General features: G+C 42.1%; 1 protein-coding gene across 2 annotated transcripts in view; it reads right to left on the bottom strand.

The window, feature by feature from the left end:
- Nucleotides 1-261: 261 nt before the first annotated feature.
- Nucleotides 262-25,363, bottom strand: part of LOC117429657 (integrin alpha-11-like) — a 39,346-nt gene continuing 14,244 nt past the window's right edge. The window contains exons 3-30 of one of the 2 annotated variants that reach the window (XM_058999062.1): nt 23,642-23,751; nt 22,825-22,916; nt 22,419-22,533; nt 21,463-21,590; nt 21,050-21,198; nt 20,346-20,490; nt 19,576-19,741; nt 19,026-19,096; nt 17,549-17,693; nt 16,251-16,399; nt 14,951-15,094; nt 13,358-13,561; nt 12,998-13,128; nt 12,499-12,665; nt 11,717-11,859; nt 11,288-11,398; nt 10,630-10,715; nt 9,981-10,185; nt 9,362-9,460; nt 6,388-6,464; nt 5,560-5,649; nt 5,129-5,219; nt 4,762-4,875; nt 4,417-4,500; nt 4,097-4,207; nt 3,800-3,895; nt 3,051-3,164; nt 262-2,972 (exon numbers count right to left, since the gene is read on the bottom strand). In XM_058999062.1, coding sequence (XP_058855045.1) covers nt 2,889-2,972; nt 3,051-3,164; nt 3,800-3,895; nt 4,097-4,207; nt 4,417-4,500; nt 4,762-4,875; nt 5,129-5,219; nt 5,560-5,649; nt 6,388-6,464; nt 9,362-9,460; nt 9,981-10,185; nt 10,630-10,715; nt 11,288-11,398; nt 11,717-11,859; nt 12,499-12,665; nt 12,998-13,128; nt 13,358-13,561; nt 14,951-15,094; nt 16,251-16,399; nt 17,549-17,693; nt 19,026-19,096; nt 19,576-19,741; nt 20,346-20,490; nt 21,050-21,198; nt 21,463-21,590; nt 22,419-22,533; nt 22,825-22,916; nt 23,642-23,751 — 3,421 coding nt within the window. In that variant the 3' untranslated portion in view covers nt 262-2,888. Of the gene's footprint in view, nt 2,973-3,050; nt 3,165-3,799; nt 3,896-4,096; nt 4,208-4,416; nt 4,501-4,761; nt 4,876-5,128; nt 5,220-5,559; nt 5,650-6,387; nt 6,465-9,361; nt 9,461-9,980; nt 10,186-10,629; nt 10,716-11,287; nt 11,399-11,716; nt 11,860-12,498; nt 12,666-12,997; nt 13,129-13,357; nt 13,562-14,950; nt 15,095-16,250; nt 16,400-17,548; nt 17,694-19,025; nt 19,097-19,575; nt 19,742-20,345; nt 20,491-21,049; nt 21,199-21,462; nt 21,591-22,418; nt 22,534-22,824; nt 22,917-23,641; nt 23,752-25,363 lie in introns of those variants that run through there. The other variant, XM_058999063.1, reaches the window with a different exon arrangement.

Genomic DNA, 25,363 nt, shown 5'->3' on the forward strand with positions numbered 1-25,363 from the left:
CAATTGTAACATTTGAGGTTATTTTCCACTATTGTAGCAGGCTAGAACCACAAATGAAGGGTTGACATTGTACAGGCATGTCAAATGTCGTGTGTGGTGGCAACATTTAGAAACTGGGCTGAAACTTTCCAGCTTTGATATTTGTCTTCGTTTATTTTACGCATAGCAGATGCTGCTGTGCCCAGGGGCCACAGCAATGTTGGCCTCATACTGGATGTTGTTATGTTGTAAAATTGTACAAAACAAGAATCTTGGCACAAGTAAAGAAAGACTGGATTTTATTCTGATTCATTAACATATATACACACACTGTAGACAACAGTTGATATTTTTAACCTTGGCAGTTTTTCCTTCAGTTTGCTGTGAGTACAGGAATTTTGCCAACAATTGGGAAACTATGAAAAAAAGGTTTGGCGAATATTCAGGTACCATTATAAAAATGTAATGAACCCAAAGTGAGAATTTGGCATACTTCTTGTAATTTGTGACATTTAAATCTGCTGTTAATCACATATTTTAGAAAATATTGTAAAAAAAAAAAAAGTCAACACATTTTTCAATTTTAATGCACACTACTTATGTAAAATGACAAATTTTGTAATGTGTGTGTATTATGTGCTGTCAGACAAATATAAATGTGCATTGCAGTCCATAAATGATGGATGTTAATTTCCCTGTGTTACCAGGGGCTTGCATTACAAAGATGATGTAATTTAACATGTTACAAATAAAACAGCTGTAACTAAGCCACTTAATCTGAGCAAACCCTCCCCAGAAGAACATGATGTTAGAAACACTGACAAACAGCAGCTGGGACCTTTAAAACGAATGGAGCGTCTTATACAGAAAAAACCTCACACTTTTTATGAAGGAGTACAAACATGATTAAGAGGCTGGCACTGTAATTTGTAGTTTGAACGTGCCTGCTACTATTCATATGTACAAAAAAAAAAATCTACAAAATTTCACAGCTGTTACTTCAGCTACCAACACATGCAACCATGTGTTGCATTTTGGAAATAGAGATTACCAAGCAGTTTGTTACAAGTTACGAATTTAATCTGAGCTCAGCGTTGCTAAAACAAAACAAAACGCGATGTCTATAGTGTGGCTACAGGGCCATGCCACAATCCGTCCCTGCTGAATATACCGAGATACACGACTAGGGAAGGAATGGGAGGCTATTTACAAAATTCAAGTTTTTACAAGACAAAGTGCATTATACAATAATATGTTTCTGTGATTTGAAAACAATACTTGTTAGATATTATACTTACTACAGTATAAAGCATTGTGAAAAAGAAACAGCAGTCATATTAAAGCAGGGAAAACACTTAAAAAAAAAAAAAAAACTTTTAAAAAAAATTATCATCTGAGGTCAAAGCTGTTTGAAGAAGGGTTTGAAGAAACCTGAGTAATTCATACCAGCCAAGTCACTTGTATGACTGAAGCTCAGTTAGCTGGTTAATTAAAACAATCGTGACCCTTTCTAAATCTTTACTCTTGTATACCATGCTGTTGCGTTTCCATCTGCACCATGAGATCAGGCTGTGACAGTAGATCGAATGGAGGCTCTCACCAGTACCATCTGCATTCTACAATTCAGGGGTTAATAGTTTTCAGCTCTGCAAGCGGACGTTACACAAAGACTAAAGATACTTTAACATGGTCCTCCTTTGCTTGTTTCTGGTAACTGCTTGCTTTATCAACATCCATCAATAATAAAATCTAAATTCCAACATATCATCAAAACGATATTGATTTCTGCCAGCTTGAACTGGGACTGCTGCCCATGAAGTAAGGAGGACTGATCTCAAACTGAGACTGATCTCAAACCGGTCCTCGTGCAGATGAAAACAGCTTAGGAAACAAAGTAAATCTTTCTTTCTGATGCCCACCTCTCCTTCATGAATCAGCACACTTGTGTAGGGCATGCTCTTCACTGTGACTGATTCTCAAAGGGCGTCAGCAGCCAACCAGATTAATGTCGGAGGTGATCTCTTTTGTTTTTATTCAGGTTCCCCAGCAAAACAAGACATTTTTTTCCCCTTCTTTTACACGAGACAACAAGCACACTTGGCAAGCTTGTTGTTTGTTTTAGATAACAGTACCAAGGATGAAAAGACAGGCTTCTAAATGTACAACTGTCAAGATACAAGTACTTTTTACAAAACAAAAAGAATCAGAACAAAAAAGTAATAAATAACTCATCGTGAAAAAAAGAGAAAAGTTTTAAAGACAGACGTTATCATGCACATTTACTCTCCTCCAAAACTGATCGAGTCATTTGAAAATCTGTCCAGGGATTTGTATGCCATCACCCACACAGCTGGTGTGCAGCTTCCACTGTGGTCAACTGAGGGATTTGTTAACAGACCAAAACTATCAATCTGGAGTGAGGCTTTTAAACCTGTACACCTTTCAGTTTAGATGAACTACAACCACTGATTTCTCAGTCAACCCCCCTGCCTTTTAAACAGGTAAGACACCAGCCATAGAAGGCATCAAGCTATTTTTCGCTTTGTTATTTTTAAATTCTGCAAGCTGGTCATGGTTTTACCTGCTCACCCCAGTAGGAGGCGGTGTGGTGTTAAGTTTTAAAGGCAAAGAGATATAATATAAACTGAAGCCATTCCTCTTCAGGGTCAGTTTCCTTGTGAAACAGGATTTCTGTTTCGTAAAGACCTTGTCTTCGTGCGGGGCGGAGAGCGATGCCATTGCCGTCAGCTTCGCGGATTGTAACGCGGCGATCCGGATTTCAATTTAAATAAAGCACGGTTGTCCTTAAACAATACAACGTAACACTGCTTTTTTCATTGCCATAAAAATAGTGCTTCAATATTTTACAGAAAGCGAGTTTGAAGTGTCGGGCACGCCGGTTGTGCGCGTTATCTCTCCTCTAAGGCTTTTCCGTTCGGCTCTTGTTCCCCCTCCTCTTTTCTCTTGTGTCGTGCGCTCTGGAAGAACCCCAGCTGTGGAGCGGAAAAGGAACCGGCGTGAGAGCTCAGCTCAACCCCAGCCCACGTGTCCCACCCCCACAACGACCTTACCTTCCACAGCGCTAGAATCAGTAACGCGAGAAGCAGCAGCCCCCCTAACGTACTGCCGATAATGATCCAGAAGGGTATTACGTAATCGTCCTCTTTCGTAATCTCCAGGATTATCTGAAAAAAGAAACGGAACGTTTCATATGATTAGACCCCGTCATCAGGGACTGAAGAATCCCAGGTCACGGGCATGAGGACAGCTGGCATCCCTGAAGGTACAACACTCCCCTCCCCTAAATTACAGAGTATATCACTTTGTGCCAGTCCCCGGCCACATAACTTTAATACAGCAAGGCAATGCAGCGTGTGTTACAGCTGGAAAGAAACCCGGTGTGTCCAGAGAATCTAACGGGGCTGTCTCAGGGACCACTGGAAATTATTCCAGGTGCAATCAGAACAGGCAGTGAAGCTACATGTGGGACGCATCGCAAAGGTCACAAGGATGCACACAGCCACTCAGTGTTTAAAAGGATCGGTGTGACATAACTAGACCTGAAGGTGGCAGCACTGTGCTTTTATATAGAATAAAATGAAGACTGCACAGGTTAGGTACATTTGCTCCTTAAGTTTTCAGGAAATTCATTTTGCATTACATAGAAGATCAGAAAGCAAACGAGACTTTCTTTACATTCTCCTCCGAACATAGGTTCTATAAACTGCCAAATAGGCATGCTTCTGCTGTAACGTTCAGCAGCAGGAGGTTATATCGGTTCTGTTTCACAAGCAATGGTATCTGCGCCAACAGTACTCACGTGACGAACAGACTTCTCTTCTCGTAGAAACATTGGACTGGACGCCTCCATTGCTATACTGGCAGTCGTAACAAGAGCCAGTGATTTAAATTTAACCTGAGAAAATAAAAATAAAAACACATCATCTATACGTATTTTTCCAAGATAACAATTCACGTTTGAAAGTTGAATTGAAATATGCATTGTCGATTACGAGCTAACGAGCTACATGGACCTGCAAATCCATATTCAGGATTTGTGGTTCCAGCAGTGGCTCCAGTCAGCCAGCAGAGGGCGAGCTCTCCCTTCTATACTCACTGTTTTCAGAGAATCCGTCCTCAACACGCCGCTGATGTGAACGCTGAGTTGCTTATACGGTTGAAGATTCACGCTGCAGTTCACAGGAATAGCGACAGCGTTACTGTGATTCTGTTGGGAAGCAGTTATAACATGAGCTGAATGCAATTGAATACAGTCAACTTACTGTACAGTATATGTATTGATATTCATTTTCATGTAGCCAGTGATATAACACGATTTTAATCGATTAATCAATCGGATTAAAAAAGGAGCATGGTTTCTTTATCTAAGTTATTATAGACTTGCAAGAGAGTTATTATTTGAAGATTTGAGTTTACCAGCTGTGGATAATGCGACAGGTCTTCTGAGTAGGTCCGCTTGTGTGCTACCGTATTAGGAACTGTGCAAAATGTGCCTTCTTTCTAAAAACAATGAATAATCATTATAATAAATAGCTTAGGAAGATACACGTGTTCATTATAAATTAGAAGAAAAATAACGACTACATTTACAGGTACTAAAATAAAGGTGGCATGCATTCACTGGTACTACCGACTCTACCGACAGATTTAGTTTGGATTCCTTTAAAAGCAGGTTCAATAACCAGTGCTTGAGTTTCCCTACATGGTGTGCTTGCTCTTTGTATTCAGCTGATGGACACTGAAGAATCCGGAAATACTCACCTGATCAATGTAGAAATCGGTCAACTCCAGAAGCCGGTTGCCGCTTTTTGTAACTTCAGGGATTTCGATATTCAATAGCAAATTTTGCACAGGGAAAAAGCCCAAATTCTGTATCTGTAATTGAAAACATGAATACATCTAGTTTCACACACAAATGTAGTCCCAGCAGCACATACCTATGGTATGTTTAGTCTAGATGGACAATAAATTTGAAAGCAAAAATCCAGGAGGACAAACTGCCATTCAATACTAATCTGCAGAACCAACCATTCTACCTGTTGAATTCAATGTATCTATACGTATTGGTTTATCTCTGTGTCTATCCATCTATCTATCCCATTAAAGGACAACAAGAAGCTCTCTTTACCTGGAAAGTGAAGTTGAAAGGGGGGCTGACACGATGGTACTTTTCCAAGGAATTGCTTGCTTTGATCTCGTAGTGAGTGAGGCTGGAGTCCCTGTGGAAGGGAGAGAAGCTGCTGTCATTGAAAGCAGCCCCCATGTCTTGTGATACTGCCGCTGGGTCAGGCAAAACTGCAGAGGTTTGCTCTGTTCACCGCCCCAGTTTTAAAATTCAGAGCATTTCTCAGGCGTGCACTTTCAGGATATCTCCCTTGCTGGTATTTTATGAATAGCTGGCATATTGATCTTACAATGTTGGTGTATTTTTCAAAGATACTTTCATATGTGCTTTGGAATTGGTTGCTGTGAAAAAAATGTGATATGCGTTTGTGTTTCCTTTAACTGGATAAGAGAATTGAAAGCAGTATATTGAAAGCGTGTGCAGTAAAAATATACCTTGTAAACAGAAGCTCCACTTCATACTTTAATTGATGAAAAATAACATTAGAATTATCATGGATGGTCATTTCATCTTCTTCTCCATCACTGAGAAAAATAAACAGAACCGTTTAGAACTGGCAAGCCCTTGTATCGTGTGAGAAGCATGCATGTTTTACATAGTTTCCCCATGAACATGTTCTCATTTACATCTATTTTTAATGGGATGTTTGCAGAATGTACAGTGCCACCAAGTGTTCCAATGTTGTAACTGCACAGTGATTTTTAAAGGGAAAGTCAAATCATATTTCCCTGAATTCCCTTAATCAATACTACATGTTTGGTTCATTATCTACTTCTAAAGTGCGACAACACATGGTTTAATTAAATACCTTTCTGACTATCTTATATCAAATATACTTCTATCAGCACATAAACTATTGTCCAGCATAAAGGACTGGCCACACAAGAGGCCGCCTATGGTCAATTCAAGTTGAAAGGGTTTGTTATAAAAAAAAAGGTGTGTGGAAAGTCTCATTAATAGCTGGTTACTTATATTAGCTTATGTAGTAAATCATATACAAGTTAATTTATAATGAACCATTTCTCTATTCTGGAGTGCTCTGGAATAGAGATCCACAGTTTCAATCTGATGTTATTAAAGATTAAAATGAACTGTTAGGTTGTACTACAGCCAGAAAACTGCAGTACAGTAGCCAACCCTACTCCAGCTGGATAAGTAACATCTTTAAGCTCCATTCAGCTTGTTAAAGTTTAAACAGCGCTCAAGTAACGCGGCCGGGGTGTCAGACTGAGATAAGGAATAAGTAATGACAGAGAGACAACCTGTTGGCAGACAGGGCGATCTGCACATGATCCAGGAAAACAGACCTGCTGAACTCAAAATCCAGACGGAAAGCTACCTGCGGAGAGAAGAGAACGCAAGGCTTCCGTCAGCAGACATGCAGGACAGGATTGGTTCATATTTAGCTAGTGCCACAACACAGCATGTCCCGGGGCACCACGTTTTATATTCAGATCGTTCTCTCTGCAAACAGTTAGAGAGGATTTTTGATTCCCTGTCTAGACAGCGTCGCCAGAGACCCTGAGGTGCACAAAAACATGCATCACACTCACAGCACCATTGTATAATTGCACTGAATTGGTAATCCTCAAACTTCTGGGCTGTTTCAAAGACAACATCATGAAAAAAACATTCTCAGTTTCACACTAATGGAGTTAAGCTGTACAGCATTGTATTATGTTTCTCATTAGTCTCTTCACATGACCGCTTGCTGGATTGTGACAATAACTGAATATTTTGGCTTCAATCACACATGTTTTTAATTTGTGATTTTTGCCACTGCAAACACTGCCACCTTGTGGCTATATCTTACTTTGTTTTTCTGGGACCTTTTTTTGGAAAGAATCTAAAAGTGCCAATCAGAGGCAAAAAGTTCATTCCAAATGCGGAGGAAATGTTCACAGATTCTGTTACTGATAATGTATTTGTGGGTTACTCGTTTTTCATCCCTTTTTTGAGTAGGAGTGTTACTTCCAGCTTCTGGTGAGATCCCAGGTAGGTTATCAAAGATGACAGTGTTTCCAGCCATTCATTGTCACCCCCTGTGCTCCCCAGTGTAAGATGAAGGGTTAAATAAAAGAGCAGCACTGAGTAAAGAAGGTTCTGCATGATGTATTCTTCCTGACAGACAGCCAGGGCCAGCCTGTCACACTCTATACCTCACCCAGCTGAGCCGCGGGATCCAGTGGAGACACACACAGGCTCCGAGCAGCACTTCCAACAACAATAGAGGAGTGTCATAAAGAGCAGGTTTCTAAAAACGCTGCTGCAGTAACCTCAAGCTGCACAGATGATTGTAATATTAAGAAGCTAGCTGCGATCCAGACTTCCAGTTTTCCATTTCCAGCATTAGCTTTGTCTTGGCTGGGCTCAGGCTGTCTGATGCCACGCAGATACATTCTTAGACCTCGTAGTCCATTACAGAAGTGGCCTTCTGGGTCTCATTTCTTTAAAAAGAACATCAATACAAAAGAGCTGGCAAGCAGGCGTGTAGGGTAATAGATGCTGGATAGGTCATCTTAAGTTAACCACAGAGTAATCTTAAATAAACCACAGTTCCCATGTTAACTCTCCATTAAGTCCTGCTTTAAGACCATCAAATGAATTTCACTTGTGACCCAAGCTGGATTTGAACCCAACCCTCCTTGGATGAAAGGCTAGTCCACAAACCCGCTGTTAGCCTGCTTCCACTAACAGAACAGTCCCTTGTCTTTTTATTTCCCCTAAAAAAGCTGGGTTGAATTTATTCAGTCTGAGCTCCAGAGAACATTTAACTCAAATGATTCAGCAGTGCGAGCTCGGAATATTAAATTCAACAGAATGGGCAAGGCTCTTTCTCGTTGTTAGTCTGGAGTGGAAAAACAAACTCAAAGGACTGGATTTCTGTTTGTATAGGCAGCAGTGTGGAGTAGTGGTTAGGGCTCTGGACTCTTGACCGGAGGGTTGTGGGTTCAATCCCCAGTGGGGGACACTGATGTTGTACCCTTGAGCAAGGTACTTTACCTAGATTGCTCCAGTAATAACCCAACTGTATAAATGGGTAATTGTATGTAAAAATAATGTGATATCTGTAAAATGTGAAATAATGTGATATGTTGATATGTGATATGTTGTAACAATTGTAAGTCGCCCTGGATAAGGGTGTCTGCTAAGAAATAAATAATAATAATAAATAATATAACAGCTCTGCATGAACATGCGTCACAATGAAGTCCAGACGCCACTAAACTGGATACAGATTTCGTTTTCACTACAGACCTCACACATTAATCTTATTGCATTATCTCAAGCTAATTATGTCAAACTGTGCGGTGATTTTGAAGACTAATGTTCACAGGCTGCATCATCGAGACTACACAACGTAGAAGAACAATCTCCTGTGTGATCAAAGCGGGATCTGAACCCCCGTCTTCAGTTTTACATGTCAGCGTGACAAGCGGTGCAAGCTCATTCCTCCTAAAAGGGACTGGCTGTTATCTATTGCAATCTTTTTTTCAGATCAAGCCAGATTCTCCTTCCTTCCAGACAGGCTTGTCTCATTTTATTTGTTATATATTGCATGTGGTTAACTCCTGTTACGGATAAACTCTTCAACTTCCAATATGAAGGCCTCTAAAAAAACACACTAAGCTGTTTTCAATGATAATAACTCAGTGACGAATTCTATAAATGAGCTGCAGGTTTCAGATCCCGGCAGGGCCTCCAATACATTAGGAAGGTACTCACACATGACAGAACTGTAACACTACGGTTCTTGAGATCAATTGAAAATAGAAAATGGTTTACATGACCCAACTTGATGAGCCTGATAGGTTTTTACATTTAGAGGCTTATGCAAAAGTGTATTAATATAATTTGCTTCTAATTCCTTCAGCTCATAGTGGTTGAAATGTGCAACAGTCTTCAGAATGACGCATAGTTTTGTCACTTTGAGTTCCTCAGGAAACACCAGGAATCGACGCAGTCTTGGAAATGGAGACTGATTGCCTTCTATCAGCACTATTGGAAGATTCTCTTATTATATTCCACTAAGGAGCATAAAGACTGTGTTTTTACATTGGTAGTAATGAAAAGTGCCTCCAGTTAATTAAAAAAAACTTGAGCCAGGAATAATCCAATAGGCTAATTATTTACAAAGGTGCACATGCTTTCTAAATGATGAAACGGGGTGAAAACACACACAGAGGCAATCTCTTCTACAAGCACTGCGCGGGAATCTGCTTGAGTCTGACTTACCCCTGCCTGGGATCTGAAGAAAGGGAGGCTGACATTGCACACTTTCTTGTGATTCACATTGTCTTCATTGCCACACTCAATCTTGATGTCTGAGTTGTCCTGTCGTGAAACGTGCACTCAGATTTATAAAATCAAAAGGAGAAAAAAAAAATACAGGGCAATACAATTCTGTCTAATTGCTTAATGTTTTAACTTGTTACCACTTGCCTGTAAAAAATGTGACTTTCTAGTGGAGCAACAAACTGGATTCATTGATACTGAAATTCAACCCTTTTTTTTAAACTGTTAAAAAAGGTTTTGTGAACTGCAAACTTGATTTTATCAGGGATGCACATACGATTCTCATTGCATAGCAGTTTGATTCAATCCTGGTTTTACTATGAGTTTAATACACACTTGAGCTTGTTACCTATACACTGGGGCTAATCTAGCACATATGGAAACCTGGAATGGGTGAAACTGCCATGCAATAGGAGTCTTATTTCCATCCCTGTTTAATTAATTCAAAAAGCTTTTTTTCTTTTTAAACCCTTGCAGTCCTTAACTACCCTTGCAGTGTGTCTATAGATTTGGCCACACACTGTCCCTTCATAATCAAAGCTGCTGCTCTTTCAGTTACCTTAATGGTGAGGCTGGCGAAGTGCAGGTTGTGTGAGTAGGTGATGTTGAGCTGTGTGCTGTAGGCGTTCTCTCCTCTGTTCTTCAGCACCACGTATACGGCCAGCCTGCGCCTCCCGCCCTGGATCACGTGGCCAGACCCCAGCGCCATGGCGTGGTGGCCACACAGGGACTCAGTGGCCTGCAGCAACATGCGGCAGAACTCTCTGGGGACCAGGCAGGGACACCAGCGTTAGGGCAAACAGGTTTTATTTTTCCAGCGCAGCTAGAAAACTGAAACACTGAAGTTGCCCTTTATGCATGCTGTTGTCTTTCTGCTTGGATAGTTCAGTTACATTGTCAGTTCCGTTCAACTTCTTGACTACTTGATAAACCCTGCAGATATGAACTCTGGTTCCAGATCCTGCAGATGTGAACTCTGGTTCCAGACCCTGCAGATATGAACTCTGGTTCCAGACCCTGCAGATATGAACTCTGGTTCCAGACCCTGCAGATGTGAACTCTGGTTCCAGACCCTGCAGATATGAACTCTGGTTCCAGACCCTGCAGATATGAACTCTGGTTCCAGACCCTGTAGTTATGAACTCTGGTTCCAGACCCTGCAGATATGAATCAGCTCTTTATAGAGACTCTTCCCTGTGTTTGCTCACCTGGCGTCTGGGATGTCCGATGTGCTGTGAATGGTCAGGTCAGGAATGCAGCGCTCATCCTCATCACAGCCGTTCCAGAAGGATAACTGCAGAGACCAAGGCATGAACACTTTGAACCAGGGTCCCTCCAGTCTGATGTAGGACCAGCTCTGCTCTACTCTACTTAGAGCTACAGCATTACCTCTTTACAAGGGCGGTTAGCTGACTCACAGACCCATCTGGTAATGCTAGGAATGGCTGCCACGTGCCAGGACTGGCTGGATCAACCAGCAGTACAGTTACATCACTCCAGTGCATTCGTTATTTGATCACATTGAGGTGCACGTGAAATAAGCTAATTACATCCCTCCTTCCTTCTTTTTATTAATATCAAAAGCACCTTGGCTGTACTCCCCTCACTGGCATAGAGCTACACATTTTATACAACTGTGCTTATCTAGCACCCTGTTGATTACTTTGTAAATGCACTACACCTGGAGGTGTATTAGAACTGATAGGAGTCAATTAAAACCTATCACTATTGATCATTAATAGGTCCAAAAAGGTATGAGCAGGAATCTATGGTATGATCTTCTGTGCATCAGTAGCTGATAGTTGTATTAAACTTTTTGGGTGGACTTTTAGTAGTGTGGTTTTCTATAGAAGCAGTGTCACTTACAGATGACTTCACTACAGTCGGCCACCCATCGTCAAGCACCGGCCCATCATCAGGATACAGCATGCCGTACTCCAGTGTAAAAACCACCGGCCGCATGTAGTCTGTGGTTTCCTGCAGAGAGGAATGTGAGAGAACCCTAAATACAGGGATGAGGGGCATTCACAGATGGGCATGCACATCGTGTTATAACAGTGCCATTAAAACTACCACCAAACGATGGTACAAAACGGTACAAAACGTGGCAGATCATTTTGTTAACATTAATCCACATGTGTATAAATAATTATTGGAATGATGATCTCATCAAATCAACATAAAATCCTGCCACTTACATATATGAACTCTGGTTCCAGACCCTGCATATATATGTATATATATTATATATATATAGTTACCCGACAACACAGCATTAAAAAAAAATCTACTTACAAAAACGTGGAAATAGATATGGTCACAGAGCTCTACGCCGGAGAGCACAGTGATGTTTTTGTGCAGATGTTTGTCGCTTGTCTCATCTAAAATCGCCCTGGCCGCGTATCTCCGCTCATCGATAAAAGCGGTGTACTTCAGAGCTGGAAGAGATCAAATCTTTGTTTGATACATTACCCTAGATGGAGGACTGAATCAAAATGCGTGCTAGCTGATTCTCTGTGAAGCCAACATTGATTTGAATCTTTAGTGTGTCCAATACATTTTGGGTACCCAGATAAGGCTCCATTACCAGAATATAACTAGTGGATCATTCAAGTGAAACATTAATTACATGCATTTTTAGTGGCCCGTCTAATTTGGGTTCTGTATGGAAAGGCATTTCAAATAATTAAACAACCCAAAAGCCCTGGTTTAATTGTTACAATTGCAAAAGCTATAACTGGATCCTGGCCTAAACAGAAACCACCGAGTTTAACAACTAAAAGTGGGAGTTAATTAACCAGGAAAAATAAAACCTGACCTCAGTTGTGGGAAGTAGGACCCATAAACTCTTAGAACAGATATACATCTGAAACAGGTCCCTCGCCAAACACAAGGAGTCCACGTAGCAATACTGCAATACAGATTGACTCCTGTGGTACTGTCGCCAACCATTCAAACGTTTTAATTAAGTTTGATTCAGAGAGGGGCTGCTGGGGGTCTGCTGTGACCTCTCAGGTTAATCCAAAGAACCTCTCAACACCATATATTGTAAGTAAGAAATACATCTCAGGACTCACCTACTTCCTGAGTCAGAAAGTGGGGTGTTTTGGTCGTTACGTTCAGACAGGCAATCGCAGCCATGCATGTGGCGTCTTTTCCGTTCCGTTTGCAGTCCTTGTTGAAGATGTTCACTTTGGCCGGTTCGAACTTGATGGTGGCATGTATCTGGACAATGCTGCGGGACCTGCACACAGGGAAGCAATGCAGGGAAGTCTTGATCGTGTTACATTAGTAACTGAAGCTCTCTGTTGTTCAAGAAACTACACACACTTTTTGTAGGGGTTAAGTTTTTTCTCAAGCAGTAAGAGCAGTATGTCAGTCTAAATTTACCTAGTTCCAAAGAGGCAATTCATGGTGCATAAGAGCATTTATTGTTATGACATTTTATGGAGACTAATAGAATCGCAGCCTGACCCTGTCTCACCGTCAAATAGCTCACACATGTTAAAGCAACACACCATTGGAGCCTCATGACTCCATGGGCACACCAACAGGGATATTACCAAGAGAGCGTACCAGAGCAGGACTGCGGCCCCCAGGGACCCCACTGCTAAATCCACCAGGCCGTCCTGGTTCAGGTCCATCTTTCCATGAATGCTGCGCCCAAAATACATGAGTCCAGAGGGCAGGTCTGCCGCACCTATCCTCTGACAGGAAGAGATATAACACCATTGTCATTTCTGTTTTACAAGCACGTTGTAATCTGAGCAATGTAATACACAAGAAAACAGCTTCCTTAGTGTCACATGACTGTATATTTTTCTCTTCCTGTCATGTGGTTGGGGGGGGGGGGGTCTGCAGGATTTACTCTGGCAATGCTGCTGCTACCAGTTGAGTTGTGCAGTTGGCTATGGGATTGAGGAATGGGATGCACACCTGTTTGTGTTTCCTGAGGATCCTGTCTCTGTAGCCGTGGAAGATGTAGATTGCCCCTCGGTGCTCGTCCTCCAGCGGGGCTCCCACGACCACATCGTTGTACGTGTCGTAGTTGAGATCGGGGACGGGAGAGATCGACGAGCCGAAGCGGGCATTCTGAGCACCGTCTCCCACCTCCAGAGAGCCGTCGAGAACAAACCTGTTCTGTAAAGCGGTCAAGAACCACAAGGTCAGCAATACCGCCCCAAAGACTGACCGATCAATGACGACATGTAATGTCCATCTTCAGATAGAGACCACAATCGGAGCACATTACTGTCATGGACAATAAGCATTGGCTTCAAGACATGCAATATACAAACATTTTACTGGGAAGCTGAAAGGACTGCACATCTCCAAGTCTGACTGTGTGTACATGAGACTTACCTCTGATGTACTGCAATGTTTGGGAAGCGTGAACTCTGAAAGAGTTTGGCCATTCAATATGTATTTAATATAGGCTTGGGATGTGTCATCAGTAGATGTTTACTTCTTTCAAATGCAGTATAAATGCAATCAGCATCGGAACCAGAGCTGACATTCTACCGAGGTCACACTGAGGGGTCAAGCTCCAGCTGCAGTATTTATATGACCGCTTGGTATTTACTATTCAACGTCCAAATCTAGGTTACACGGCAAACCAACAGAGAAAATGAAGGAGTGTTTTGTACTTTACCAGAATATTTACATGAGCATCAGCACTGATGATGCAAAAAAACAAACGAGGACACGACCTCATGTCCTCATAGCTAGTGACGGCCATGGATGCAATAGGAAAGCATGTGTTAGTTTGTGCTCAAGCACTACTGAAATCCTAACGCACTGCAAAGATTTTAATAGAGTTCATGTTACGCCCTTTTCTTGGAACTTTCATGGGAAACAAACAACAAAAGAAAAGTCTTTGCTTTGATTAGATAATGCTGAGCTGGGAGCCAGGCTCATGTAGTGCATTTCAAAAACGAATTCTGATTTGTTTTTGATGTAATAGCACATGTTTTACTTTAACAAGGCCATGTGCAGGGGGATGCTGACAACACCTAAAACTGGAGTATCCACAAGGGTGTGACAAGGCTAGTTATTTTTGCAGCTGGTGGAATACAATATGTAGACTTGTTTAGTATACAGATGAGATTATGTGGAACTGGCATTTACTTAAAGCAGCCTAGCAAACTAAAAATACAAAAGTATACTATCAATAAATCCAATACAGCTACTTATTGCATATAAGAATTCAGTCCCCACGGAATGTTGTGTTTTTTTTTTACTACACTATGTTGCATTTTGAGCCTTCACATGTGGAATGGTACTTAAGTGACAGTACCCAGTTTGAATAAAGTCTTCCTTGCTCATACACTCAATCACACAGCTTTATGATTTGCATTATTCTCAAGTTCTATGGTCCTATCAGACTTACAGACACAGCAGGACATATCACGAACATGCCACAGCGTAAACAAGCATGCCAATAATTTGTATTAACGTTTAGGTAAGATTTTATTTCTCGAGGACACACTGGAGAGTCTGAGTGAATGCAGAGGCTGTTTCTGCACGTACTTGTTCTGTGACCCGGTAGATGTAGATTTTGCCTTTCTCCCAGCCCTGGCTGAAGTACATGGGGGCACCGACAAGAAGAGCATCTGTTATTCCATCACCGTCAATGTCCACAGAACCGATTTCACTCCCATAGTAGGATCCAATCTGGAAGCAATCAGCCCGGCGTTGTTAGTACCATGTATAAAAATGGAGAATGGGAGACATTATTTTGCTTACTTAGATGTTTGGAACAAAATGACCAGATTATCTTAAACCATTGTTGACCAGCTTTGAAAAAAAAAGTCTGCAGTCCTGCATGGGTAGGTTTACAGACCACATTTCAGAACTAGGATTCCCATCATTGAAGGATGGCCAATCCAAACCCTAGTCCCAGACCATGAAGAAAACTATGCGACTCCTCACGTGACGGGCTCTGTCCTAAGGGCAGTGACAGGTTAAAATCACGGAACAAGAAGGGAATCATCTTCCTGGCTACTGCGCTCTGCCAATTGTTTTTCAAGCAAGGAATGTTTTAACATATTTTACTGGGTTGTTTTTGAATTGTTAGGCGTTGACGCTGCTATGGCAGTTTTTGACCTCAATAACTTCGCTTCAGCTTGAGAGCATTAACAGAAAGCATGTGCGCTCCAGAGTGAGCAGGGCGAAGCAGAGGTCTAGACCATCATGTGTTATGCATATGTGACCGAAACCTACTCTGAAGAACTCAAGGCAATTAGGATCACGCTGTTAACCAAACCAGGCTGGAGTGCTTTAACGTGCTATATGCTAGTGCTTGCAAATGTTATACATTGTGACATGCACCTGTGCATCCTCATGTTACTTACATGAATGCAGTGTGTGCTCTGTCGAAACCCATGCAATGCAACACCTGACTTAAGTTAAAGGAATATTACAACTCTACTGGAAAGGTGCTTTTCCATTTAGCAGTCCTAAGTCCTAAACTAACCTGTTTTCCATTAACTTCACTTCACCATTTCAGGATTTGTTAGAGTCAGATCGTAAAATAATGAGGGTGCCCTAAAAAAATGTGTAACCTAAATAACGACATAAAAGGAAAGGCTGGAAATAATAAACAACACATTGTTTGTTTTGAAATTAAAATTTTCTTCAGCGATTCCAGAAACCAGGGAGTGTTTCGAGTTCAAGATACAAGCTAAAAACAGTTCACTGTGAACACGTGTTACAGGTTTCTGATGAAGCAGGCTCCTTTTTTTAACCTAGATACAAAGATGACGGCTCCTGCATTTCAAGATACAATCATTTTTTTTTTGCTTGTAATCCTCTCATGCCCATCCAGTACCTGCTGTCCTTTCAGTGAATGGAGAATGGTGAGGGTCCCGTTGTTCTTCAGTGTGAATATGATCACTTTGCCGGTGTGGTTAAACCTTGGAGCTCCCGCCACGTACAACCTGCCAGCCTTCGCAGACACAAGCGATGTCACTGTGTAACCTGTAACAGAACAAATATATATTAAGGGAGCCGTACTTCTATCATGGACTCTATGCCTGCCTGGCAGTAGAAGGGTTACTGAAGTGTGATGAGGTGACCCAGGAAGACTTTCCTCCGCACAGGACAATGCACAAGACTAGTAACTCATTTATCATTTCTGTTATGACTACATGGGACTCAGTGTATAAAACACACTCTTGTTGGCATGAACAAAGACATTTATTCAAATCAACTGGAGATCGATCAGTGGCCCATGAAGCTGGCGTGCTTGCATTTTTCTTCATAAGGAATGTGGTTATTTGTTGCCTTTCTAATGAGTGTGGTTCAACACTTTCCATTATATAGCATAATGGAAAAAAATGAAACATGATGTGTGTGAACCAGTTTAACAACTTATAGCGGTGACCGCATTCACATCCCATTAAACCACATGGACCTTGCCATGTACTTGTGTGGGAGTGCCAATGGTGTTGTGGATATTAAACTGCACATTTTAAAGTGTTGCGACCGATATCCTTGCTAACCATTGACAATCAAGTTACACCACTTTACACCAGCATTTATAAGAACATTAAGAAACATAATCAAGTGCTGAAAACCCCAGCTAAGGAATACATGTAAGTTAATATTTGTAGGAAAAAGCTGAAGAAATTAACAGTAACACAGATCTTTAATAAAATATACATTGTGCTCATTTCAGAGCAGGCACAGTGTGCACATTCCTGACCTGAATGCTGTTTAACTGTCAATCTGCGCCAGTACTGCAGATGTAGGATGAGACCCACACCTCTAGCAATAGGAAGGAATGTGTCTAAGTGCAGTAAAAAGGGCCCTGTGGTTTCTGAGGTCTCCCAATTACCCACTGGCTTTACAAGCACTGCCAGACCTCAGGTGTCTAACATGTCAGAGACCTGCATCAAGTCACCACTTTGTAAATAACTGTGCAGGAATCAAATCTAAACAACAGTAAAATAAGTACAGTGTTGGTTCATCTGAGGATAGCGTGATGCATTGTGGAATGAGCCCGCTGGTCTGGCTGATCTGTGAACTGAACTCGGCTGAGCAGTTTCACAGAGCTCTTTCGTAACAGCGGCACGGGAGCAGCCGATGGTAAACTGGCTTCAGGCTGGGTCTCTCTGTTGCACTCACCCAGGTAGGCTCCGTGGTTCTTCAGCTCCTCAGGGAACTCCTGCAGGTATGCCTCTTTGGGAGGGATGACCCTTCCATGGCTGGTCTCCATCAGCACAGCACCGTTCCAGTCATAGGCTCCCACAGCTCCGACCAGAATACCGTCCTGGGGTAGAGGGGGCAGGGCATTCAGACCAGTGGTTACACATCTACAGCAAACGGAAGGCTGTCCATCTCTTCAGTGTGCGATTTGCACCGTTTTGATAAAACCGTTTTAGAAAATGTGTGAGGAGCAACTCAGCAGGTACAGTAAATTGAAAGTCCACTAGTATTGTAAGATTATTGTGTCGAGGGCCTGATGCTTGCACCTCGTCTTCCAGTCTCGTTTCCAGCAGCACAGCTGGTCAGCCCCTCGGCCGCAGTGGCTCTGGTGCCAGGCCTGTAAACAGTCCTTCTTGGCTCGGTGGGAGACGATTAGCTGGCTGGTGTTTTCACTGGCCAGCTCCGTTTCTTTGCCTCAGCTCACCCCCTCATCCTGCAGACCCACCCCTTCGATTCAATTTATCTCAAGACTCAAAGCAACTAGAAAACGTTTGCTGGTAAAATGTTGCTAAATGATGGTAAAATGATAAGAAAACTATAAGTAACTTTATCAGAGCATTTAATCCAGGGTTTAAATAAAATGTACAGTATGTGTACAGTATGTCTACAGTAAGGTTCTGGGCTATACATACTATATATATATATATATATATATATATATATATATATATATATATATATATATATATATATTAATGCTTTCTCAAAGTGGCCAGCAAGCTTTCCTGAATTACTCTCAATTCAGCTTTTGCCTTTAAACTTACCACATGTGCTTTCACAAAGTAATGTCGTCATTTAAACAAACAAAAACACATGAAACACAATCCTAATATTTTCCAAGAGACCCATTTCTCTGTTTCTTAGTATTACCTTGGTCCTTTGTAATGGATGTAGCAGCTATCCCTGGAATTCAGTAATCAACTTCAGTTTGAAATGAAAGTCCACTCTTAGTCTATTTCTTTCTTTCCTTTTTATAGGGTAAGTTCTTGGACAGCCAGCCTGAGTTTTGTTGAGCAACTGGAACTAATTAAGAGCCCAGCATCAGCAGCAGTGATATTGAGTGAGTCGAGCCAGACTGTATTGCACCCTGTACACTTGTGTCTAATAAAAAAAACAAGCCTCAGCTGAAGTGTGGGGCTCACTATTTACACCCTTTTAATTGCATTTTATATGCAAACCCCAAAGAATGGGCTCTTCTGAATTACTGAAGTCGTCTGTCTCAGCAGAGAAATGAAATGTCTTTGTGGAGAAAGAAAAAGTGAAGAATTGTGCCTTCTTCCTGTCAGGAGACCTCAGGGCAGTTATAAATGGGTTCCCCACTGACATAAAATGATCCCACTGGAAACAAGATGAACTATGCAGGAGACACGTCTTGGTTTAAAAGCTCTGTACTTACCTCCACAATATGTGAAGAGAACCCTGCCTGGGACATCTCAAGGCCAAACGATGTCTCATTCTTGTTGGTTCCTGCCAAAGAGAAGAAAGGGATGAATCATGATGGACTGCCAAGCACGACATGAGTGCAAGCTATTCAACGCCAAAAGAGGCTGAAAGATTCTCTACTCCATCCCAAGCCCAGATCTGTGTGAAATTAGAGCACGTCATTATCCTCACTGAAGTGATTGGAACAAAATGGCTGGAAACTTTCCTTCTGCAAGCAGTGTCTAAAATATCTTTAAGAAATATACACATCCTTCTAATTGCAACCACCAGGATCAATTCATCAAACAGTATAATCATTTATGAACAATAGTATCATATTCTGTAATCTAAGCACTCAGTTTTTCCAGGCACAAGGATAAATTCATGTTAATTGTCCATTGTGTGATGATGAACTGAAACTCAATTCAACAGAGCTGTTTCTTTCTGTGAATAATCCACGCGGCAAACAAACTGTTTGCTGCTTCCCGAGCTTGGTTTCAGGGGAATCATGATCCAACTCTTACCTTCCAAGCTGAAGATTCGTTCTCCCAGCGCGTCCACGATATCTTTCAGTGCAGACTCGTCTGCTACGTTAAAGAAGTGCTTGTCATCGGGGTCGCTGGCGATGTGCTTTATTTCTTTCAAAAAGGCCTTGGGATTGATCCCTCTTCTGTTATAGTATCCAAGAACCTGCGTTGACAGGAAGGGGGCTGTATCAGGGTTCTGTCTTTAGATGGCAATCACATGTTGGCAAGCTCCTTGTTTGTGAAGTCACTCTTCTCTCTCGCTGAAGAGGAGACAGGCAGCACTATCAGCCAATTATGACTAAATCTTCAGTTCACACGAGGGAAGGAGCTCATGCATAGCCTGTGTACAAGCCCATATGAAAATGAAGTATATCTTTTCTGTCTTATATCGCTTACTAATTATTATTGGAAACCTTTTCTGTATACTATCCAAAGAGAGTGTAATGAATTGGCATCTCATTGAATGGAAAGGCAAGGCCTGGAGGCAAACCGCTAAAATCACGGTTCAAAGATGAATGCTTTACCATTCAGCTAAAGAGCGAGCAAGCACGGGACTTATGCTGGTGTCAGTATTATTAACTCAGGAGCTGCTGGGAGGAGATCCATTACAAGAGATTGACCAATACCTGAAGATACAAAGCTACAACAATGTGGCTATAGGCAGTTTAGAAGCATACGTTCCTCTGTAAATGCAGATGAGCAAGACCATATACTCCACTATAGACAGCTATCCTAGAACAAGGGGACTGAACTCAATCTCTACTTACTGCAATGGCGTATCGTGTGATGTTGTCCTTCTCGCTGTCTTTAATCACCTTCTCTAAGTCTGGACTGTCGTGCGATTCTCCGTCCGTGATCACAATCATCACCTTCTTGGAGCCCCTCCTCCCTCCTCTTTTAAACGCCTCTGAACTAAGGAATAATTCAATTAATTTATTAATCATTTGCACCTCGCTGGCTGGTGGATTAGCACTGAATTGTCGTAAACAGTAAGAACTCAATCGTTTGGCTTTTTTGTGGGTAATTATTGCATTGCTCTTCCATCTGGACCGAGGCACCGGACCCTAAAACTCAATCTCATTTCGCTCCAGTATCAAAACGGTGCAGCCCTCTGTCCCATCCGCATCCTGCGATTCCAGATGACGTTACACAGAGGTCAGAGCTCGATTCGTTGAGTCTTTTATTAATTCCTTCCCCTACCTGAAATGCTTTCCTGATTGTATAAATAACTGATAGCCTCACAATCTGCCTGCATAAGCACCCTGCCGTCACGCTTAGGAAACTTCTTCCATCAGAGCCGGTTTCTTTCCACCAGCTCGGCACTGGGGATGAAAGAGATCCAGTTCAGGGATGTTTGATCTCGGTCTGCATGCCGATAGAAACGGACAGGCCTGATTTCAATTCCATCCTGCTTGCACATGAATAAGCCATTATAAAGGTGACATTCCCCCTGTTTGATGAAGTCTGTTACCGTGCTATCTCTATGCCGAAAGCAGTCCTGGTCTCAGCTCCTCCCCGCTGCTCGATGTTTCTGGCGGCATTCACCACTTCCTCCACAGTCCTGTAGTCGTTGAGCTGAAATTCGTGGACGACGTCTTCCCCGTACTGTACCACTCCAACCTGGGGGCACAAAACACCGTCACTCCCAAGAGGAAACTAAGTACAGCCTAGGGCCATCTGTTTTTGCTTTTGCTTATGCATATGCACTAATCTATAAATACAACTTCAATAGCTGTTAGATGAACTCCCATAGCAGCTGCTAACCCGCTTGTTTCAATTCTAATTCCAATACATGGTGTAAGATGCAATTCATTTGGGACTGAACTCCATTGAATGCCTTGGGAATCTTTGTTGTATGTAGCGGTGTGTTATTACTGCTCTTACCTGGATCTGCCCTGGTCCAATGTAGAATTTCTGTAGGATGTTGATGAGGAAATTCTGGACTTCATACCAGGGGTAGATAGAGTTGGAGCCGTCCAGAACGATCACAATATCCATATACGTCTCGCACCCTGTCATAAATAAACATGAAACTGTTAGTAAAATACAAGTTCAATAATTAGCCTACCCAGTAGGAAGTGTACCTGCAATAACCACTAACACTGCAAGGTAAAAGTTTAAGGCACAGAATTTTAAAAACAACTCAAGTATGCTTACTGCCATGCATCCATCAGCTTAAACACTACCAGTTCAATACTGTTGTAGCATCTGATAGCTAGTGGGAGGGCGGGCGCCCCTACTGCTAGTGCTACCTTCAGGAGCTGTAAGCACAAGCAACCAATATGGTCCGAAAAGCAGAACAGCAAAAGGCTGTAAAAGAGTTTAGCTGAAGTGAATGAGCAACAAATTATAGTGTTAAGTTGAGCACAATTGTGGGTGACTGACTGCAGCTTGAAATGGACCACCAAATTGGGCTACTCTAGTGGCTGCTAATTTGGTTTATAATCTAACTGAGTCATTGGCCATTCTCTGCGCATCTGGAATATTATTTTTCCACTTCTAATTAAGTATGTTATTCTAACACTTACTGGGCTCGTTTTCACACACCCTTGAATATGCAGTACTTTTGTAATGACTAAAACAGTTTTTACCAACGAAGTACATTCACACTTCACTAGACCGTTTCCCACTATGAGAAACCCCATCCTCTTCACCAGGCTGAGGAAAACGTGTTTGTGAACATCATCTACACCCCAGGTATCTGACTCGCTTTCACAAACCCTTGCCCTCCCGCGTCTCGGGGGAAACTGAATTCCGATTAAAGGAATGCATATTTAGGTTAACTTCAAAGCACAGCAAGCTGGGTGGGTATGTGTGCGCAGACGGAGTGTTTCCCATACTCTGGAACGCCGGAGCGATGGATCTGGAGAACTTGAAGGTGGAGTTGACTCGAGAGCAGATTCCCGTGCTGTAATAGGAGCTGCCGCATTCGTGGGACCAGAGCGGGCCGCAGGTCTGAAACAACAACAACAGCAGCAGCAGGACCAGATTGAAAATGGATTCGTTATCTCAGACCCAAGAATCCTGAGCACAGGAGACAATACATTGTAGTTGATTGCATCTAACACAGCTGGCTGAATTATATCATCATTTTCATAAACAGCAGCTTGACCTAACGAGCAACGCAACCATTTTTCGTATTTTCTCTATCAGGAAGGAAGGAAGGGAAATGATTGTGAAATGGCTTTCATAATCATTAGGATACTGCTTATTGAGTCAGTGAGAAGGTCTGGAGACTCTGCTTACCACGAAGCTGTTGTCTTTGGGGTTGGTGGTGAGGGTCATTCCCAGACGCATTTTATCCTTTCTCTCTGCTACATTGGTAAGGGATATCCTTCCTTAAGGACACAGATTCAGAGCTGTGAGAACACTAACATGCTACCATGTACATATATAATACGTTTCAATGTTACGGACGGTCATATCCATACCAACTATCTGATTACTAAGCTTTTACAAAGCTTACACACTATATAGAGTATTTACCATTGTTTTTAGCTTGTCTTCACTTTGTTCTATACCCTTCTTGGCTGTGCTGTGCCACGCTTTCATTATGCTTACTCTGCGTTGTAATGAAATCCACAGCACACTTTTATTAGATCATCCAAAACCTACAAACACTCAATCCTAGATTATGACTCGGTGGTGACACAGGAAAAAACGGTCAACAATACAAGCATTCTGATTGCCTTTAAGAACCTGCCCCTTGGTTGGAAGCTGCACTGTATGCATATAGGCTGGGTACTGGAACTGTTTCACTTGTGGTTCCTTTAGAAGCGCAGCCTGACTTGAAAGATGCTTATTTTAATGACATGGTGGAAAGCACAGACTTGTTGTTACCAGTAAACGATTTTGATAACAACAATGGAGATTCAGTAAATAACAGTAAATCACTGGTCTATCTAAATTAGCAGACAGGCTGATAACTGCCTGTTTTTATTTTTGCTGGATTGTTATCACTAGCAGCACGCAATGATACAGGAATGCACTAATGGCTAAACCAGCCTGACCCCTGGTGTCCTGCGAGCTGGCATGCTTTCAGAGGGCAAGGCTTACACGGTACCTAGGTTGAGTTTGGAGCAGGTGCTGTTTCTCTTGTTGTTCATCAGACATCTGTAGATATCGCCTGTCTGCTGCTGTCCGTTAGTTTCAAACGGAGCGCCAACCAGCAGCCTAGACAAAACGAGAGAGCACAATCATTCAGACAGAGAGAACAGCAAGCTTCATGTAACAGTGGTGCCAGGATATACCTCCATAATGTTTTTTTTAAATTAATACACAGTGCTAAAATAGAATCTTATCACTAATTTGGAAACACAGAGAAATTGTGAAGAAAGACCTTTTTGCAAATATACACATTCTTTTTATTTCTGCGGTCAAATAATGCAATAGGGAACTGTTCTCTCGTGATGCATGACAGCTGGAGTCTGTACCTCAGATTATATTCGCCAGTTGTTTTTTTTATTTTTTAAATACATGTGTCAGAATTAATCAGGGCTTGGAAACGAATGGTGGATTTGAGCTTCAAATATGTATATATTTCAGGGTTGTGACTTTAACAGCTCCCATCCCAGCGTCCTGCTAGTTATCTTAAACTCTTCCCCCCGTCTTCAATTCATACTTTCTTCTTTAGGTAATTGTTCCATGCAGCTGAGCTCATTGGAAACAGTTTTCTTTTCCAGTGAATAATCTTTTTTAAATGTGAGTCGGTGTTCGTGACACAGGCAGTTCCTGGAGCTGGCTCGGCTGCTCCTCGTCTTTGTGTCACAGCAGGGACGGGTCTGGAGTTTGGATCCTTGTTGCTATCTTTAACAGCCTAGTGTGACCTGGAATTTCAGGAACTGAATCAGTACATTCACAATGAGTTTAGACTGCATGTCGCACATTTGAACTACTTTAAAATCATTTAATAGATACCTAAAACTAATCAGTTACAGAGCAAGCAATAAACTCGAGGCATCTGGCTGTTTATGTGAGCTTTTCATGTTGCAAGAATAAGTATACCAAGGCTTCCATAGCCCCAAAGTTTTTCATCCATGCAAACTGCATCACAGCTGCAGTCTCCTGTGAACCATCACTAAAGCTGAGGGAACACGAAGCCACGTTTTTCAGGAACAGTGGCTTGAAACCTGCTTTCAGGAGACCAGGAGACCTGCTGTATCAAACCCCAAGTCTCCCTTGGTGTGCCATGCAATTGTCCTGAAACCAAGTTCCAAGCTGCAAAGTGGCTTCGTGTTCCCTCAGCTTAAGCCTTCAGCTTCATGGGAAGAAAGAGGTGTTGAAGGACTTGTAGAAATAGACATTTTCTTGACTCCCTCACTATCTCTTCATTCCTGTTGCAAAGAGCTTTCAAGCAGGTTGGGTTCTTGCAAGCTGTGGCTAAGCAGCAATTCTCTGTTTGCAGTGGGTGCTGTGCTAAACCGTGCTCATGAGCAAAGCAGAGTCCTCCGCTGTCTGGAGGGGTCAGTCTGGAGCCCACATGCACACAGAACACACACAGATAGCAAACGTCTGAGTGAACTTCACCACTGTCAGAGAGTTCTTGTTCAACCATGTCAAGGAATTTAAGTGTAATTGCTTTCATCTAGACACAGCTGTAATACCTTATCCACACGATTCTGCTGTGTACAATGCGTGATCATCACGTTTGAAAATGTGGTAGTGAATGAAGTGAAGGGCAATTTAACACGTGCCGATCACGCCCAGATTAGGTAGTGAGGACGCAGTATTGGAAACTATGCAAACTACAAAAAACATCTGGCTCTTTACCTTTCACTGAGCAATT

Source organism: Acipenser ruthenus, chromosome 24, assembly GCF_902713425.1.
Source record: "Acipenser ruthenus chromosome 24, fAciRut3.2 maternal haplotype, whole genome shotgun sequence".
In the NCBI taxonomy this organism is placed as follows: Eukaryota; Metazoa; Chordata; class Actinopteri; order Acipenseriformes; family Acipenseridae; genus Acipenser; species Acipenser ruthenus.